At 41.7% G+C, this 18,665-nt stretch overlaps 1 protein-coding gene across 1 annotated transcript; it reads left to right on the top strand.

The window, feature by feature from the left end:
- Positions 1–4,640: 4,640 nt before the first annotated feature.
- sowahc (sosondowah ankyrin repeat domain family member C) lies at positions 4,641–9,019 on the top strand. Its single transcript, XM_004911799.4, has one exon. The coding sequence runs from the start codon at positions 5,156–5,158 to the stop codon at positions 6,521–6,523; it is 1,368 nt and encodes a 455-aa protein (XP_004911856.1). The 5' UTR covers positions 4,641–5,155; the 3' UTR covers positions 6,524–9,019.
- Positions 9,020–18,665: the final 9,646 nt, after the last annotated feature.

Raw genomic sequence — 18,665 nt, 5'->3', positions numbered from 1 at the left:
GTTTAGCCTCAGTGTCAGCAGAAATGCAGCATGCAAGTACTTTCCTGATGCTGTCAGCCTGGTGTTTTTAGAGGTATTATCAGGCACATCTACTTCTTTGTGAAGGATGAGTGAACAAAAACCTGTAAGGAGCTTTAATGGAGCTTAAAATTGAAAAATGTTTTATGTAGGTCCATCTAACAAACTCACAGTAATGCCATTCAAAGACTCCTGCACCAATTCATGGCATTCAAGCCAGCCTGAGACATTTGTTTAAGTTCATTGCTGGCTGTGGTCAGTTGTGTAATATCAGCACTAGAAACCAATATACAGTGATAGCTAAGTGGTTGCACAACATGACCCTGGCCTACGATATTATCGGTGCGTGTATGGCCAGCTTAAAGGAACAGTAACACCAAAAAATGAAAGAGCTTTAAAGTAATAAAAATATAATGCACTGTTGCCCTGCACTGGTAAAACTGGTGTGTTTGCTACAGTAACACTACTATAATTTATATAATAAGCTGCTGTGTAGCCACGGGGGCAGCCATTCAAGCTGGAAAAAAGGAGAAAAGGCACAGGTTACATAGCAGATAACAGATAAGTTCTGTAGAATACAATAGTGTTTTATCTGTTATCTGCTATGTGCCTGTGCCTTTTCTCCTTTGAATGGCTGCCTCCATGGCTACATAGCAGCTTATTTATATAAATTATAGTAGACTTTCTGAAGCAAACACACAACTTTTACCAGTGCAGGGCAGCAGCACATTATATTTTAGTTACTTTTATACACTTTCATTTTTTGGTGTTACTGTTCCTTTAAGAAGTACACAACTTTAATAAGCCACTTCCTTTAAAAACATTTTAGAACAAGTAGAAATAGTTTGCATATAGATCAGATTTATCTAATCTGACAACTTCTGTTTCAAACAAAAAAGTCCTGTGTATTGCAAATACTGATAACTGTCTGGCATATCTTAACAATGCCTTTTGGTTTAGGTTCTGGAATGCCTCTAAGGGCTCTGAAATGAAAAGTTCATTCCTTGTCAGTACTCAGTACTAGTGTGATGCTTTCCTGCAACCACTTGTGAGTCACATAGAGATTGGGCAAGTGGGAGGTCACTACAGTCAAAACTCAATGTTGGAAATACCTTGAAGCACAATAGCACGTCCACCCCTGTGTGCGCATAAGTAAAACACATCAGAAGAGAACACTGGTGGCCGGGGAGCGGCAACAGGCATCGGATCTGGGCCCAGTCCGACCCTGAAGACATTGTTATGAAAGTCATAAAAATAAAAAAATAAAATTCTGGTGTCAGTATCTCTTTAATGTAAGTAATGTGGAAACAGCTAGAGAGGAAAGAAGTAGGTAGAAATCAATGGTACGTAGACTATAATATTGAAATTCTATGTGTATAGCAACTGTAACACTTGTTTGGCTTAGATATGGCAAAACCCAGGCTAGTGATAGGAATAGAGCATGTGTTACATGCGACCTTAATGCACAGGAGTGGGCCTCCGCTATATGGGAGGTATTAATGGAGCTGAGGGTGTAGTTGAACTACAGCTATATATAGCTTGTGTGGTGCAGATAGAATAATGGATGCTAGAAAGGTTCTTGCTCATGAACTATAGTACAAGTTTATTGGACAAGGCACAACTCAATAGTGCAGCAGGGATTATACTCACAGACACAGCAGTATAGGATTATGTCACAACGGATAGTAGCAAGTGTGACACTGAAGGAACAGAATATCCCACTTGGAGGATGCACAGAGGATTAGCTGATACCCGAGATATAGACCTTTCAGAAGGGAGTGTTCCGGCCGACTGTGGTCCAGGGGAGAGCTCCTAACACTGGTACCTGGCGTCTAATAAACCGGTCCCTAAAGAACGACAACAGAGCCGGGGTAGGCTAAACCCTTTTACAACTCCTGGTTGGGGCTATTAACTGCCCTTGCTAAATAAGCTGACTATGCTCACCACTTCTAGAGGGTGCTATTAATAAAACTGACTGTGCTGGCTTGTTCTCATTCACGGGGCCCTGTCCCCGACTTTAGAAATGGCTGGTTCTCTTTACTGGGGCCTTATGCCTCAGGCTCAATGACGTGAAGCCTGAGACAACAGCAGCCAGAGAAGAAGACACTTCCTTGTGCAAGACACTATATAGTCTGCCAAGGGGAGTGGTCAACCTGGCTAAACCTATTAGGAGTATCTTAACAACTGTAATCTGAGTGTAGAGGGCTCTGCCCTATAATAGCACAGATAAGGAAAAGATAAGGGATAACACCATAGGGAGCTTAACCCTATGGGTCCCTACACAACATTCCACTCTCTGCCATTATATGTGAACAAACCTGACCCTTTAGCTGTTGATTTGCAACTCCCAGCATCCCATGGCAGGAGTTGAACAACTGCTGGTTAATCAATGTGTCTTCACGAAGGCTGGTGAACTGTAGCAGCAGCATAACTATGCTGCACTGCCCCCTCCCCACTGCAAAAATGATCTTTGGAGGGGCCATGTGCGCACTTACTCAACCCTTCCTCCGCCTGTGTGCCCCGTTTTCTGGCCACTGGCACCATGTAGATAAAAGGGCAGTTGGGGAGGGGAGACTACTAACAGCTATAGAGGAAGCAGACCCTGCGGTCTGGGCCCTTCTGTCCCCTGGGCCCCCCATTGGCTGCAAGGTCTGCTTCCTCTATAGTTTAACCACTGAACTATAGGATTTACAAATAAGATTTATAAGGCTAATAAGAATAACGGAGATTGGAAGGCTCACTCTGCAGCCTGATTTTAGGTAAAGGCATATGTACTTACCAATAAAAGGATAGTGTTTGATTTTTATGGCATACTTTTTATTTCTAAACTACACTGTACATAGCAGATAATTAATTTTCCCAAAATGTATATTAACCAAATGTATTTCTTTTGTTAATTGTAATATTGCTGTGTAGGCAGCCATCTCAGTGCATTGTGCCTGAGTCTGAGCTTTCAGAAAGAGTCAGAAAGAACTTTTTTCAGGTAACCTATTGTCGCAAGCCAGACTTGGATTTCTAAAGGTAGCCACACACGTGGCGATTTGCGATCTTTCGTGCGACCACCGGTCGCATGAAAGATCGTTAAATCCGCCACTAACCTTCAGGGCTGAAACGCAGACTCCTGTGATATCGGTCGACTCGCCAGCTTGCCATACACACATCGAATATCGTACGAAACGAGGTTTCGTACGATATTATCTGTGCGTGTATGGCCAGCTTTACTTTTGAGTGCTATTCTGATACCTACTGGAAACTGCTATCTTGCTCCCTTCCCATTGTTCTGCTGATTGGCTGCTGGGAGGGGAGTGATATCACACCAACTTGCAGCTCAGCAGTAAAGTGTGACTGAAGTTTATCAGAGTACAGTTAACATGGTTGTGGCGCCCTGGGAAATGAATAATATGGCTAGCCCCATGTGAAATTTCAAGGATTCTGCTGGAGAAGCTCTATTAACTGATGTATTTTGAGAAAAACATGTTTTCCCATTGCAGCATTACTTTAACTAAGGCAGTGGTATTGTTACACCAGTTTTTCCAAGAATTTATAAATGTTTGAGCCAAGGGGGCCCAGACCTTCTGTGAAATGGGTGTTAGGTTTAGGTCTGTGCAATACCAGTAGTACTGATGCCTGGAATGATTAGGCTTCTTTGCTGGAATTGTGACCTGATAGGTATATTCTTCAAAGTGCCTGCTTATCAGCCTGAGGTCCCTGAACAACTTGCACTCGGAAAGTGATACAATTCAGGAAACAGAACATATAAGCCATGTGCATTTGGGGCTTTAATTGCTGTTATTTATGTTAAAGGGTCTGTTCAACTTAAAATTAACTTGTAGTATGATGTAGACAATGATATTCTGAGACAATTCGCAATTGGTTCTCATTTTTTATTATTTGTGATTTTTCAGTCATTTAGCTTTTTGTTTATCAGCTCTCCAATTTGGAAATTCAGCAGCTATCTGGTTTCCAGGGGCCTGTTTACCTTAGCAACCAGGCAGTATTTGATTGTACTAGAAAAAGAAAATAAATGATAAAAAGTAACAAAAAACAATGAAATTGTAAGCTCACAGAGAAATAGTTTTTTGGCTTCCAGGGTCAGTCACCCTCACTTGAAAGCTGGAAAGATGTAGAAGGCAAATAACTTTACTTAGATTGTAAGCTCTACGGGGCAGGGACCTCCTTCCTACTGTGTCTCATACCACATGGCACTTATATATATATATACATATATGTATTTATTTATTATATCACTCATCCTCCCTGTGTGTAATTTTGTATTCTGTAAGATTGTACAGTGCTGCGTACCCTTGTGGCACTTTATAAATAAAGTTATACATACATACATACATACATAACTTGAAATACATAAAAATAAAGAAAACCAATTAGGTCACATTTGATACAATACTAAAAAATGTTTACTCAACTATAATAATATACAGGTAGTATATGACAAGATGTAGGCCGTGAAGATTTCCAATCATCTATGCCCTGGGCAATTAAGGTTACCCTAACTAAAAGTGATTGATGGGAAAGCTTCCCGCTAGCCGTGTAGTTAACAGAGTTGGAATTCCCCTGGATGCCCTTGAGTTCTCTTCGTTTTCCCTTTCTGTGCCAACTTTAATAACAACAGACCCGAGGCAGAGGCCAAACTATGACTGAGGGTCGCAGGTCAAGTTCATCTGCAGCTGAACATGCGCCGAAGATAAAAGAGCGATAGAGATCGCATAATTCATCCCACGACCGCCTGTAGCTTTCCCAACTCAGCTTGCTCTGTACAAACAATCTCACACAAGCCACAGGCAGATGGGATAAGTCCGTGACTGGTTCGGCGCTGTATTGGGCGGGGAGCTCGGACGCACATGATTGGTTTAGAGTTTCAGCATCGCCCCCATCTACTGAAAGTGGTGCAGCCCACGTTGGGTACCAGAGAAGGGAACAGATTTTGTAAGTCATCGATGCGGGGGAGGTTGGGGTTTGATTTGAACAGTAGCTTTACCTTACACGTCGCCGCACTTTCGGTCCGTAGCTGTGTCTCTATAATTCCCACGGGCACTTGCCTTGCCCGCCCCCGCCGAGCCTACCCGCTGGGAGGAGCTGACATGCCTTGTTCCAAGCTCGCCGCCTTAACCGCTCAGTCATGACCGGGCTGAGTCGGGAATCAGTTATCCGCTTCCTAAGCGAGCAAGGCGGCCGGGTACCAAATCAGAATCTACTGGGACACTTCAAGGAGCTGCTGAATGAGCCGCCAGCGGGGGAGTCCCGGGAATCTGTCCGCAGCCGCTTTAAGGACATTGTGAATGAATTGGCAACCGTGAAGGAAGAGGCCGGGGTGAGATATGTCTGTCTGCGGAAAAAATACCGAGAGAGCGGAACGGGAGCGCCCTCATCAGAGAGCTCGGCTAGTGACCATGAGGCGGCCAGCGAGTCCCCAGGGCACAGCTCCGAGGGGGAAAGCAAGGACTTGCCGTCACCTCCCAGCATCTCCGTCACCGAAGCCCCAGGGGGAGCCGCTCAGCAGCCGCAGGAGAAGGAGGGAAATAAGAGCGTCCCCGGGTCACTAAAGCAGTGCCCTGGCTCCCCGGAGGTTTTCCTTCCCAGCGGTAGGACTCCAAGGGGCAGCCGCAGGGGTGTGCGGGATCCCGTGTCCCCCCAGTTCCGCCGGGGCCCCCCGCTGCTTCGGGCCGGGATGCGAGACTCGGACAGCTCGTCCCTTCACAGCTCGTCTTCGGTGTCGGGAAACGAGGAGGAGGAGGGCGGCGCGGCACACGGGCAGGCGGCACTGGACCCTGTGGAACACGCCTGGATGCTCAGTTCGTGCCGGGGCCGCTGGGAGAGCTTACGGGAGCTACTGAGCAACGAGCCCGGCCTCATCACCCGCAGGGACTTCATCACCGGCTTCTCCTGCCTGCACTGGGCCGCCAAGCACGGGCAGCATGAGCTCCTGGCTGCTCTCCTCTCCTATGCGCACCAGCACCGTGTGCCCGTCAATATCAATGCCCGGGCTGCGGGGGGTTACACGGCTCTGCACTTGGCTGCCATGCACGGACACCTGGACGTTATTAAGCTGCTCATAGGGGCATACGATGCCGATGTGGATATAAGGGACTACAGTGGCAGGAAAGCCTGGCAGTACCTTGGCCCAAGCACGACCCATGATGTACAGGGGCTGGTGGGTGCTCTGCCCAGCGCAGGGGGAGAAGAGGAGGAAGGAGGGAATACGGGCTCGGGCCGCTGGCGGCTCTCTAAGGTGCTCCCCTCCCAGCTCATTGTACACCGGCTCTCTCAGCTACCGGAGGAGCAACCGGAAGGGCCCGGCGCAGGAGGCAGCAGAACAGATATCTACAGGAAGGGGTCTGGGGTAAAGGGGAAGCCAAGACTCAATAAAATCCGATTTAGGACTCAGATAATCCATAACAACCTGTCCTCTAGAGACACTTATGAGCAGGAGGATAAACCTCTCAAGAGTCCAATGAGGCTCAGGCCAAAATCCAATGTGTTCGGGTGATCTTAACATTAAACGCATCGATTTTCTATCTCAATGGGTGGGATAGTTATTATAACAGAGAGAACCCCCTCCAGCTACTGCACAACCCAGCAGTCTACCTATGCTGGAAGCTGGAGGTTCCTTCCCTACAACCACACAACATGGGGGCAAATCAGAGTGCACCCACCTTGCTGCACTGAGATGCCTGGCATACTTGAACTTGTTCCAGTTGATTTGGAATTCAGTGACTATCATAGAAATAAGCTCTGAGTGAAAACTGCCTTGGAAATTCTGTGGTGCTGCTAGACAATCTGCTGGCCTGATTTACTCTAGTAGCCATTATTTGTAGCTCTTCTTAAATTGTAGTGCAGACAAGTGCACATTTCCAGTTTTGTGATATTGATAACCAATTCTTTTGTAACTGTTGCTGCATCTTTAGTAATGTCACTCCTGTCGTGCCACCAATTTTAATACTGTAATGTATGCTGGCATATATATTATACGTGACCAAATGTTTGAATTTATCTTTGAACTTTAAAATGATGCACATTGTACTCTAAAATGTGCTCAAACCTTGCTCACTGCCTTTCAAAATTTTTAACCTAAAGCTTTATGGTGGCCATACACAGCCATTAGACTTATTGGCTTGCTGAATCAGTCCCATATTAACAGAGAGAGAGCCATAATTACTAGAACTGCAGGTAGTGAATAGGAGCTGTGGTTCCTTCTCTGTACATTCTGCACTTCCAGTAGTTCTGTTAAGTAAGTGCCAGACCATAATTTTTGCGTTTTTGCGTGTGATTGCAAATATATAGCACAGACCTCTACATTTTAGTGTAATGGTATATTCACTAATCACCCAGGCATTTGAGATCCTAGTCATAACATAGAGATTTTTTTTGCTTTTAGTGCTTGTGCAAATTTTGAGGCTTGTAACTCATGTAGTGTTTTGGCCCCTGTTAGCACCTTTCATGTTTCATTGTCTGGCTGCACTATTGACCCCTTTACTGCTTCTTCAAACTGAAATATTGTATAATCTCTTGAAATAATTTTATCTGGCAGAGCAGCTATGTTTAGTAAGGCTATGTGCCCTTCAGGTTTTGTTGTGTGATTAGGGTCTGGTGCATTCACTTTACCTTGTAAAAGGACCATATTTTTAAAATGAGAAGCAAATTCTTAGCAAAAAATGCCTTGATGGTGCCTCCATCCAAAACATCTGTTACAGCTGTGGATGTTTGGAGAAGGAACCCTATTCACATAGTCTGGCCTCACTGTAATGATTAGCCTATCAGATCCCAGCTACATGATAGACATCAGTGTGTGCAGTGCCCAAAGGTGTTTAGATACTGTCTTTATTTAATTAAAGTTTAACTTTAAGGCTAATGATCCACGGGGCGATTTAGTCGCTGCAATTTTTTAAATTTTCCAGCGACAAGTCCCTCATCTTTTCTTGACAAGTGATTACTAGAGATTTCAACAATGAAGAAATTCCATTTCCCACAAATCCAGGTGTCATATTCCCTGCCCACAATTAGAAATTACATTTAGTGCAATGGGAAATCGCAGCGACTTCCCGCTCAGTGGGTTTTACTTTCCGCGATTCCAAAAGTTTTGAATGACAATGCTTTCTTTGTAAAATCGCTCAAAAAAGGGTCTCATAGAGATTCGGAGTGATAAGCTATTTGAAGTAGTATCATCGGTTTAGGTACTGGCGATTTATATTCTTCTTTATGTAGAGACAAAGTGAGCGACTTGTTGCTGGAACTCGCTTTTTAAAAATGGCAGCCTTCAGGAGAAAATTCTAATGTGTTTGAGCAATCCACAGTGAATCTATTAAATCTGTCTCCTTGGGATAAATAACATTGTGTAGTGCTGTGCCAGGAGGCAGGCATTGCAGCAGCTGGGATGGGGGCACAATTTTCAGTCTTTATGATTTTACAGAGTTTTGACTACAATATACTTTTTGTGCAAAATGTTAGTTTAACCCATGGCTTAGTAAAGTATTAGCACAATTTTTAAGTCATTTTCATTCTTATGAGGTGTTTTTTAATTGTGTAATTCAATGTACGTATATTGTGTACCCTAAAATACATATATTTTTGTATTTCTATATTTAGTGTGCCATATGGTACATGTGGAAATTGATCAGAAAGCAGTACATTGATTTATAGCACTTTTGTATATAAATTACAGCTAATTTTGTCAACATTGGTACAATGAATTGATCTGACTTACTGACCAAAATCTGGTATAGCAAGTTCATGTTTGCATGGATTTTCTTCTGGAGATCAGTCTGCTCAGGCAACTTTAAACTATAGCACTTAGATATTACTGGTGTGGAAATTAAATGATAAAAGGTAGAGGTACAAGAGAAAACATTCCTAACCTACAAAGACTTACAATCTGTAGGGATGCGTGAGAGCAATTCTAATAAAAATGATGAAATAAGAGCTATTAATGTTTTATTGTTATTCCTCAGCATTTAATAACCTGCTAATAAACCACTATCATTCATTGGTTTGGACTGTTTTTTTTTATTGTTATTGGTAAATTTTGTATAGAGATGGTGCGTTAGATTCTGTCTGACAAGGGTGAACTCAGTGTCAACCCCCATATCATCTTTGTATTTGAGTCTATATATTGTTACAGGGAAACATTAAAGGAACAGTAACACCAAAAAATGAAAGTGTATAAAAGTAACTAAAATATAATGTGCTGCTGCCCTGCACTGGTAAAAGTTGTGTGTTTTACTTCAGAAAGTCTACTATAATTTATATAAATAAGCTGCTGTGTAGCCATGGGGGCAGCCATTCAAAGGAGAAAAGGCACAGGCACATAGCAGATAACCGATAAAACACTATTGTATTCTACAGAGCTTATCTGTTATCTGCTATGTAACCTGTGCCTTTTCTCCTTTTTTCCAGCTTGAATGGCTGCCCCCGTGGCTACACAACAGCTTATTATATAAACTATAGTAGTGTTTCTGTAGCAAACACACCAGTTTTACCAGTGCAGGGCAACAGTGCATTATATTTTTATTACTTTAAAGCTCTTTCATTTTTTGGTGTTACTGTTCCTTTAAGTGCTTATTCACCCTGCAGAGTTGTGTCTGAGTGTAGTTTGACAGACTATAATGTGAATAAGAACTGACAGCTCAGATTAGTAGTTCTGACCTCAACTGCATCAAATCAGAGGCAAGTTTCAGGTACAGACCTATTTTGGTCAGTTATGGTTAGAGCATGGTGCAGATTTAATCAGACTGAATATTATTATGATTATTTATCATTATAAATCAGTTGGAACTGCTGATATTTTAGTGATCTGCAGGCTTGCAGCTAGTTTACATTACAGATAGTCACCAATCAGACAAAAGTCTGATGTGTACACAGGTGTATTTATCAGTACTCCCAATACATTGTACCTAATACTTCCTCCTCCTGCCAATAATTGCAGGTCTGAAGCAGAGTGGGATGTGTTATCACTGCAAATTTTACACAAGGTAGTAGTATTCAGTATTTGTACTACAGATGTGGGTATCACACCCTGTGTTGAAATTACTCTTCCATATCAATAATGCTTTCAGTTTGGGCTGTGTGAAATTACACACCAATGTTAAAATTACATAGACTATGGGATGAAAATTGGTACTGCTTTTGGCATTGGACAATACCACATCGATAAGACCTTACTGATTACCTTACATTAAATGAATGTATTACTTTGAATTATTCCCCCCTCCATTTTTAAATAGTAAGGAAGCCTCTAGCTTTCCAGTTTAATTGTGTATCCCCAGTTAAAATTATAATGGGCGATAAAGTAGTTTCACTTGTTTTACAGGACAAGAGCCCAAGGTATTGCTGTGAGCACACAAAGGGTTTCCCACATTACTTTTTGCCGGTGGGAGTTCAGCAGATGAATAGCCCCTTTGTATGCAGGGTTTTATACAGCTGAATGCCAGAAGCCTAAAAAAAAAGCTTTGTTAACCCTATCTTAGTTTGAGAATGATAGAATTTGACAGAAATGCTGCTTTATGGCATAAATAGCAAAAAGGTGGTTGGGCATAACTGACATAATAGGCCTTTCATTCTCTGGAGTGATGGAGAAGAGTAAACTGCGTGAGGCAGATTTTCTTGGACCTTGAGATGTTGCCATGCGAACTAACTATAGTTGCCTGCCTTTAGAATCTGCTAGACAATGGAGGTTCTGTTTAAAGCACACAACATTCATACAGTGCAATCTGCATATGTTTGCTTTTAGGCTTTTTTACCTCTTCAATTTGCTTTTTCTGTCTTTATTACATTTACCTTATTATATAACAGCAGAAAATTTCACATAAACCTCCACAAGTTTTTTCAATCAATTTTATTATTTGTGGGTTTAAATAGCAGTCCCTCTTTTAAAACAAACGATGAGACTTGTATAATCAAGTTAGCAAAGTTTTCACCAGGCCTAATGATGCATAGCAACCAATCAGCAGGTAACATTTACTTGTCACTTCTTTGAAAGTAAATATCTGATTGGTTGTTGTGGTTTTTCTTTTGTTTTTTATTTTAATACATAATATGGGGGGTTTATCTGCCATGATATTGCAGCAGGTTTAGAACAGGCTGTTATAAGCCGGAAAATGTTCTTAACATTCAGGCACCCCCAGTGGTTTTACCTTTCCATTTCCTTTAAAACAATGGAAAATGGCCAAGCTATAGATTATATACACACAGTTTTGCTATACATGTACACTGATATTAACTGACTCCCTGTCAAATACATAAGCTATGTGCTAATGTATATACCTATATTTATATACCTAGGTATATAGCTTATGTATTTGTTTCTGCACTCTAATGGTAATCATAAGATAGCCAATTCTTTACCTTTTCTGACCCATTTACACTGGTGCATTGTAGATTATGTACCACCTACTAAAATTAAAGGAACGGTAACACCAGAAAATGAAAGTGTATCAGAGTAATTAAAATATAATGTTTTGTTCCCCTGCACTGGTAAAAACTATACTATAGTTCATATAAATTAGCTGCTGTGGAGCTTTGAAGGTAGCGTTCAGTTACCCTGCAGTTCTGTGACCTTTACAAAAGCTTTTATTTATATATAAATATATGTTGAAAAGTATGAATACAGTATTGCAACCCTGTTTCTCATGTGTATGCAGTCTAGTAAATGTGTTGGCTGTAATCTTTTTCACCTGACTTTAATCCTATCAGAGTATAAATGCAGTAGATTAATTTGTGCATGTGAAAACATGGGAACTAGTACTCTCCTTCTTTTAAAAGGAAACTGTACCAAATAGCCTGTTGCTAGATTGTGTAGAACTTACATTGTTAATAACACCAAAATGTTACTATACTAGAATCATTTTTATAGAAAAACATTCTAGTTTGTGCTGGTAGTTCTGTTGCATATCCATTACTGAACTCACCATAGTCCTGGATCTTCTCTCCTGGATCAGTCTGACCTTGAAAGGGTATTAAGTTAACCCCTATTTGTAGAAGAATATACTGTCTTTCAGGGTTACTATCAGAAATCATGGAGCGCCATGATTTGCAGGGCCTTTCCCTCCAGGGCATCCCAGTTATTAGTCCACGTCCTGCCTGGCCCCCCAGGGGAGTTGGCCAACTTGGTAAAATGGAAACCATTAAAAAAAAGGGTAATTAAATTCCACACCTGATAACATACCCAAACCACCCCAGTTACATCAAGTTATGCAGAGAACATTCCCATGACTTGTGCAAACCTTGCTATTTCCCATGACTTGCTGCAAATTGGGACCCCTGACCAGACTCCCCGTCCCCCCTCACAATTGTGGTGCTGTTGACTCTACTGAAGATTACAATATAACACAGTAGCCTCTACAGGCTTTGTTGTCGACTATGTAAAATATCTGTATAGCGCAACTCTCCTTAGTTTTAGTTAAAAAAATGAAATGATGAATAAATGAAAAATGTATGTTCTAATTTATATGGAGAAATACATATATATAGAGGCAGCACGGTAGCTCAGTACTCCTGCCTTGCACTGCTGGGGTCCTGAGTTAAATCTCAGCCAGGGTACTCTCTGTGAGGAGTTTCTATGCTCTCCCTTTCTCTGTGTGGATTTCTTCCCACACTCAAAAACTTTAGACTTCTGTCTAAACTGACCCTACTGTGTGTAAAATGTGATAGGTATCTTAGATTGGAAGCTCCACTGGTGCAGGACTGAAGTAAATGATGCATAATTTCTGTAAAGTCCTGCAGGAAATGTGTTGACATAATATAAATACCAGAAAATTACACTCCACAGAGTATATGAAATCCTTTGCAGTTCATACAGTATTTGTAATATTTGTAATTTTGCACTAGTTTTTAAGGACTGTGCAATAAGCCACAGTTCACATACAAAAGCTGCAATGAATATGTATAAAAAATACTATTATAATATAAATGGCAGCTAATAAGTGTTCTTTCTTTTTAGCAAATTTTTGCTGTGCTAAAAAAGGCTATTTTGCCCTGCCTGTGTAGAGGAATTTGTTTGCAGAATATTATTTGTGTTGAACTGTGTACATCAGTCTTTTTCAGCACAAAGACATAGATCTGGATGCTGAAGGATATGAATTATGTTTGTACATTTATTTATTAAATACATTCAGCATTGTTAATTTTATCACAATAAAAATCAACTTGACCCCCAGCTTGATAGCTCAATTCCAACTATAAGGGGCTGATTTACTAACCCACGAACGGGTCGAAATGAGTCCGATTGCGTTTTTTTCGTAAAGATCGGTATTTTGCGATTTTTTCGTATGTTTTGCGATTTTTTCGGCGTCTTTACGAATTTTTCGTTACCAATACGATTTTTGCGTAAAAACGCGAGTTTTTCGTAGCCTTTACGAAAGTTGCGTAAAATCTTGCGATTTTTCCGTAGCGTTAAAACTTACGCGAAAAGTTGCGCCTTTTTTGTAGCGTTGAAACTTAAAAGGTGCAAAGTTTCGCGTAACTTTTAACGCTACGAAAAAAGCGCAACTTTTTGCGCAAGTTTTAACGCTACGAAAAATCGCAAGATTTTACGCAACTTTCGTAATGGCTACGAAAAACTCGCGTTTTTACGCAAAAATCGTATTGGTAACGAAAAATTCGTAAAGACGCCGAAAAAATCGCAAAACATACGAAAAAGTCGCAAAATGTTCGTTTTCAAGTCGGAACTTTTCCAATTCGGGTCGGATTCGTGGGTTAGTAAATCAGCCCCTAAGTGTCAGCATTCTTGATGTTTATGGGCTAGGGGTATACATGTAACATTTTGCAAACAAAGGCTGAAACTCATTGTTGGTAGGGGTAGACACCTCAGCAAAAGGTTTTGTTGACAGTGCGTGTCTGCAAAACTGACAATTGGTCGGCACTGCAAATTAGGGATTCAACATCCTTCTGGTGACAGGCACTATTAAAAATACTAATTGGTTAAGGAACAATTAACTCCACTGGCAACATAACAAACAATTCATTTAATTTGTTCTGCATTTAGCATGGCAAATAAACACTGTTAACAAGTCAATAGCCAAAGCCTTATTAAGCTGACAATAGTAGGAGGGGTAAAGGTGGCCATACACATTAAGATCCGCTCGCGCGCCAAGCAGATCTTCTCCCTGGGGCCAAACTATCGAATTATAACGGGAGCAATGGGTGCAGTCGGTTCGGGGACCGTATCAACGTGCCGATGGGATCCCCGATCCGACTAAATCTTTTAACCTGCCTGATTGATATCAATTTCAGGCCAAATACTGTATCGGTTGGGCATGCCCCTTGTTCCTGCCCCTACACGGGACTGATATCGGCAGCTACAATCGGCCTGTGTATGGCCACCTTTACACACATTTTTTAAGCAGTTTTATTCTTTAAGAAATTGTAAAAACCTGCCTCCTCCTACATTATATCAAAGTGGGATGTCACTAAGGATGCACCAGTCCAAACAAGCCTCATGTGTTATAAATGTATGATGTATAAAAGGAGTCATATTAAAACATTAAGATAATATTTAGGTGATGCCACATTTGTCTGCACATTGAGAATTAGCCCCTCCCCTGATATCAGCCTTCTTCTGTGGTCCAGGTGCAGGTACATGGAGTGGATTTGGGCTCTGAAAAGAGGAGCAACTTACCCGCCTTTTGCTTTCATATCACGGGCACCTGGAGTGCTGTGCAGGCACCTGGCAGCGTGTCTGGCATCCAAAAATGGCGACCAATCATCCCACCCGCCCCCATTTCCTTTTTGTGATTCTAGTTGAAAGGTACATGTATATTGTTTCTTGGCGTCTGGGCATATCCTATTTTGGTTCTACAGGTATAGGACCCGTTATACAGAATGCTCGAGCATTCCGGATAAGAGGTCTTTCCGTAATGTGGATCTCCATTCCTTAAGTCTACTAAAAAATCAATAAAACATTAATTAAACCCAATAGTATTGTTTTGCATCCAATAAAGATTATTTATATTTTAGTTGAGATCAATTACAAGGTACTGTTTTATTTCTACAGAGAAAAAGGAAATCAGTTTTAAAATACTAAATTATTTGATTAAAATAGAGTCTATGGGAGACAGGCTTTCTGTAATTCGGAGCTTTCTGATTAACGGGTTTCCAGATAAGGGATCCTATACATTTCCCTTAAAACTGGAGGATGCATCACTCTAGGGCCAACACATACTTGAAAAAATCCGACTGCAAACTCCATGTTGTGTTGCCAAAAGCTCACAAACCGCAATTTTCTTTAAGTACCGCCTGCCCCAAGTAGGTATTAATATTTGCACAGATTAATATAATATTTTGCGTGTTTAACGCTTCATATGCTTTTGTGAATCATGCGTTAGTATTATTTCTATTCGCTAATTAACACTTTGCGATGATGCTTTTTTTTAGCGCATGCGAAATGACTTTGATGAATCGGTACTTATTTATCGCATGCTTTTTAATGCAAAAAAACATGTGATAAGCGTTATCGACCTTTAGTTAATCGGTCCCTTAGTGTTTTCATTTAATCTACTTAGTCTGTTCACTTATACACGTGACCTCCCCACAGTCGAAGGCTGATGCCAGTGTTGGGGCTGATTCTCAGTTTGCGATGAATAAGCCTGTGTGGCATTACCCTTAGGCCTGCTGTTGCAAAGATCTGTTTTCCAGCCTCTAATGAAATTCCCTTGATTTATTTAGATAAGTTCCTATTTTACAGTAGGCTTAATTCTATTTAATTTACTAGCACTTTGCATTTTTCTTGTTTCCAAGACACCCTGTGGTTTGCAGCTTTTTAGCAAGGACAGTTCTAACTAGAGGGTGGGTTGTTACATTTGGGACTGCAGCCCAGAGATGTTGACCTTCTTCACTGTGGTTAACCCAAGGCACCTAAAGGTGGCCATACACGCACCGATATTATCGTACGAAACCTCGTTTCGTACGATAATCGGTGCGTGTATGGTATGTCAGCGAGCCGACCGATGTCGCAGGAAGCTGCTGAAATCGGTCGGCTCGTCGATCGGCCAGGTTAGAAAATTTTGATCGGGCGCCATAGAAGGCGCCTGACCAAAATTCTCCCTTCAGAGCTGAATCGGCAGAAGGAGGTAGAAATCCTATTGTTTCTACCTCCTTACCTGCCGATTCAGCCCTGAATGGTGTGTGGCGGATCTGACGATGTTTCGTGTGACCGATGGTCGTACGAAACATCGTCGGATCGCCACGTGTATGGCCAGCTTAAGACAGCAGAATTGATTTCTGGGCTTTACAGGGGTTATTTAGTTAGACCCAGGACAGAAGCGTGAGAGCACTAAACCCATTGACAATAGGGCACATACGTCCGCAAAATACAATTTCAAGCACAGTCGCCATGTTTTTCCAACAATGCAGATTTTTTCCCAGAATTCAGCGGCATTGTAGCTATAAAAGGAAAATGTTATTGTCTCAATTGCACTTCACCTATCACAATTGCACACCATTTAGCAAAATGACAGCTGCATACACATTTAGTTGCAAATCAGATGTAACTGCACAAAAATCCCCCTGGCATCATTTCCAGGGTTGGCGTGAGAGTGTCTGTGCCACATTCTTCAGGCACAATTGTGCTCCACCTATTGACATTGGGCGTGAAGGGAATCCTGGAGCTACCACCTAGTCAGAAGGTGGCGCCAGGGTTCCCCTGTGTCGATAGGCTCAGCAGCATTTTATTTGGGATGGAAGGCAGGAAGGACTGAGCACCGCCGAGTGCATCTATATGAAAGTACAAGGAGCACATTTTGATGCAAGTACCTTTTAATGAAAGTGGGTTTACATGCAACTATTTGCATGCAAATGGTAGGTTCCTGAACTGCACTTGAGCCCTCATGCTTTTTTACTGCTGGTATACATACAACAGCAGAAGAAATGTGATTTCCAGCTGTGTCAGGCAGATTAACTGAGCTGATTTTTGAGCCAAAATCTGTGACCAAATTGTGTTTTGGTATAGATACATGAGCAGAGAAAGCACACCTTGTGCCCCTGACAAAAGTGTACTTCTTAGTTCTTAAATACTTTGGTCTAGGGTCTGGTTGTGCTCTGCACCTCGCACAGGATAAAGAATTTGGCACAAGATGCAGAGTAATGTTGTCAGACTCAAGGGAAGCAAAACTTTAAGGAATAAAAATCACACAATTTTCTACCTTTAAAAAAAAAAATTTTAATTAAAAAATATTAAAAAATGAGGTCTGTTTAATCCAACAATACTTTATTTCTTTCAGTCTATTAATTCCTTTTCAATTTTAGTTCAGTGTTAAATTATAGCATATTAAGTTCATTCACTTGTGAGTAAACTCTATGGGGCACATTTACTAACCCACGAACGGGCCGAATGTGTCCGATTGCGTTTTTTTCGTAATGATAGGTAATTTTGCGATTTTTTCGTATTTTTTGCGATTTTTTCGGCGTCTTTACGATTTTTGCATAAAAACGCGAGTTTTTCGTAGCCATTACGAAAGTTGCGCAAAGTCGTGATTTTTTCGTAGCGTTAAAACTTGCGCGAAACGTCGCGCCTTTTAAGTTTTAACGCTACGAAAAAGGCGCGACTTTGCGCGCAAGTGTTAACGCTACGAAAAAATCGCGACTTTGCGCAACTTTCGTAATGGCTACGAAAAACTCGCGTTTTTACGCAAAAATCGTAAAGACGCCGAAAAACTTGCCCAAGGTAAGAATAAAGCATGTGTGTTTGGAGGAGGGAGTTGGGTGGGCGGTGGGGGCCCCCTGGGGGGAGTCGAGGCCCCTTGGGGGGGTGTGGGGCCCCTGGGGTATCCCCCAAACCGATCCTGGTTAAATATGGTGCAGGAGGCAGTGGATTGCATGTTACACCAGCAGTAAAAACACAATAGGGCTCATTTAAACCATTTTCTTTAAAGGTACTTGCGTCAAACTGCGCTTTTTGCACATATAGTTTTACTTGGCCTTCAGTTCTGAATCCAGCACTGACCCGCCTATTGCCACCTCCGGACCAAGGGTTACCTTCACACTCAGCGTCAATAGGCAGAGCACATTTGCAGATGTGCAGATGTCACTGGCACACCAAACACTGGAAATGACATTAGTCAAATTTGAGACAGAGTTGCAGTAATTTTGACCATTTGGACAATTGCACAAATCACATTGCCCCTTTGCATCTGCAATAACGCTTGAATTCTGGTAAAACATGCTGAATTGGGGGAAGAAAAATATGGTGACTGCCTTTAAAACTCCACTTTTACCACTGTACTGGTGGACGTACATGTGACACTAGCCTATGTGATGATTGCACTTTTTTTCATAGTGATTTAACACATAATTTACAAATGTTTTTTTCTGTCACCCCCCTAAGGGCAGTGGCACACAGGGAGATTAGTCTCCCACAAATCTTTACTAACCTTCCTAACATGCCATCCCACTGGCAAGAATGTAAATCGGTGGTGGGATGGAATACGCGTCTCCCCGTGTGTCACTTCCCTAAAGGTGACGACTCACAGAGCTACTAATAGGAGCTACTTGTCACAGCTACAAAAATTTACAATGCTGTTTATTTATGGATAATTATCTCTATGTGTGTTTTAGCAGAGGCAGTTCTTAGTATTGTCTATGGCACGGTATATTCTGGTGTTTAGTAGCCAGGGCAGTTAGTGATAATTGGGGAGACTACCTAT

Source organism: Xenopus tropicalis, chromosome 2 (genome assembly GCF_000004195.4).
Source record: "Xenopus tropicalis strain Nigerian chromosome 2, UCB_Xtro_10.0, whole genome shotgun sequence".
NCBI classification, from domain to species: Eukaryota; Metazoa; Chordata; class Amphibia; order Anura; family Pipidae; genus Xenopus; species Xenopus tropicalis.
The sequence above is the reverse complement of the archived record's forward strand: the minus strand, read 5'-3'. Positions and strand labels throughout refer to the sequence as shown.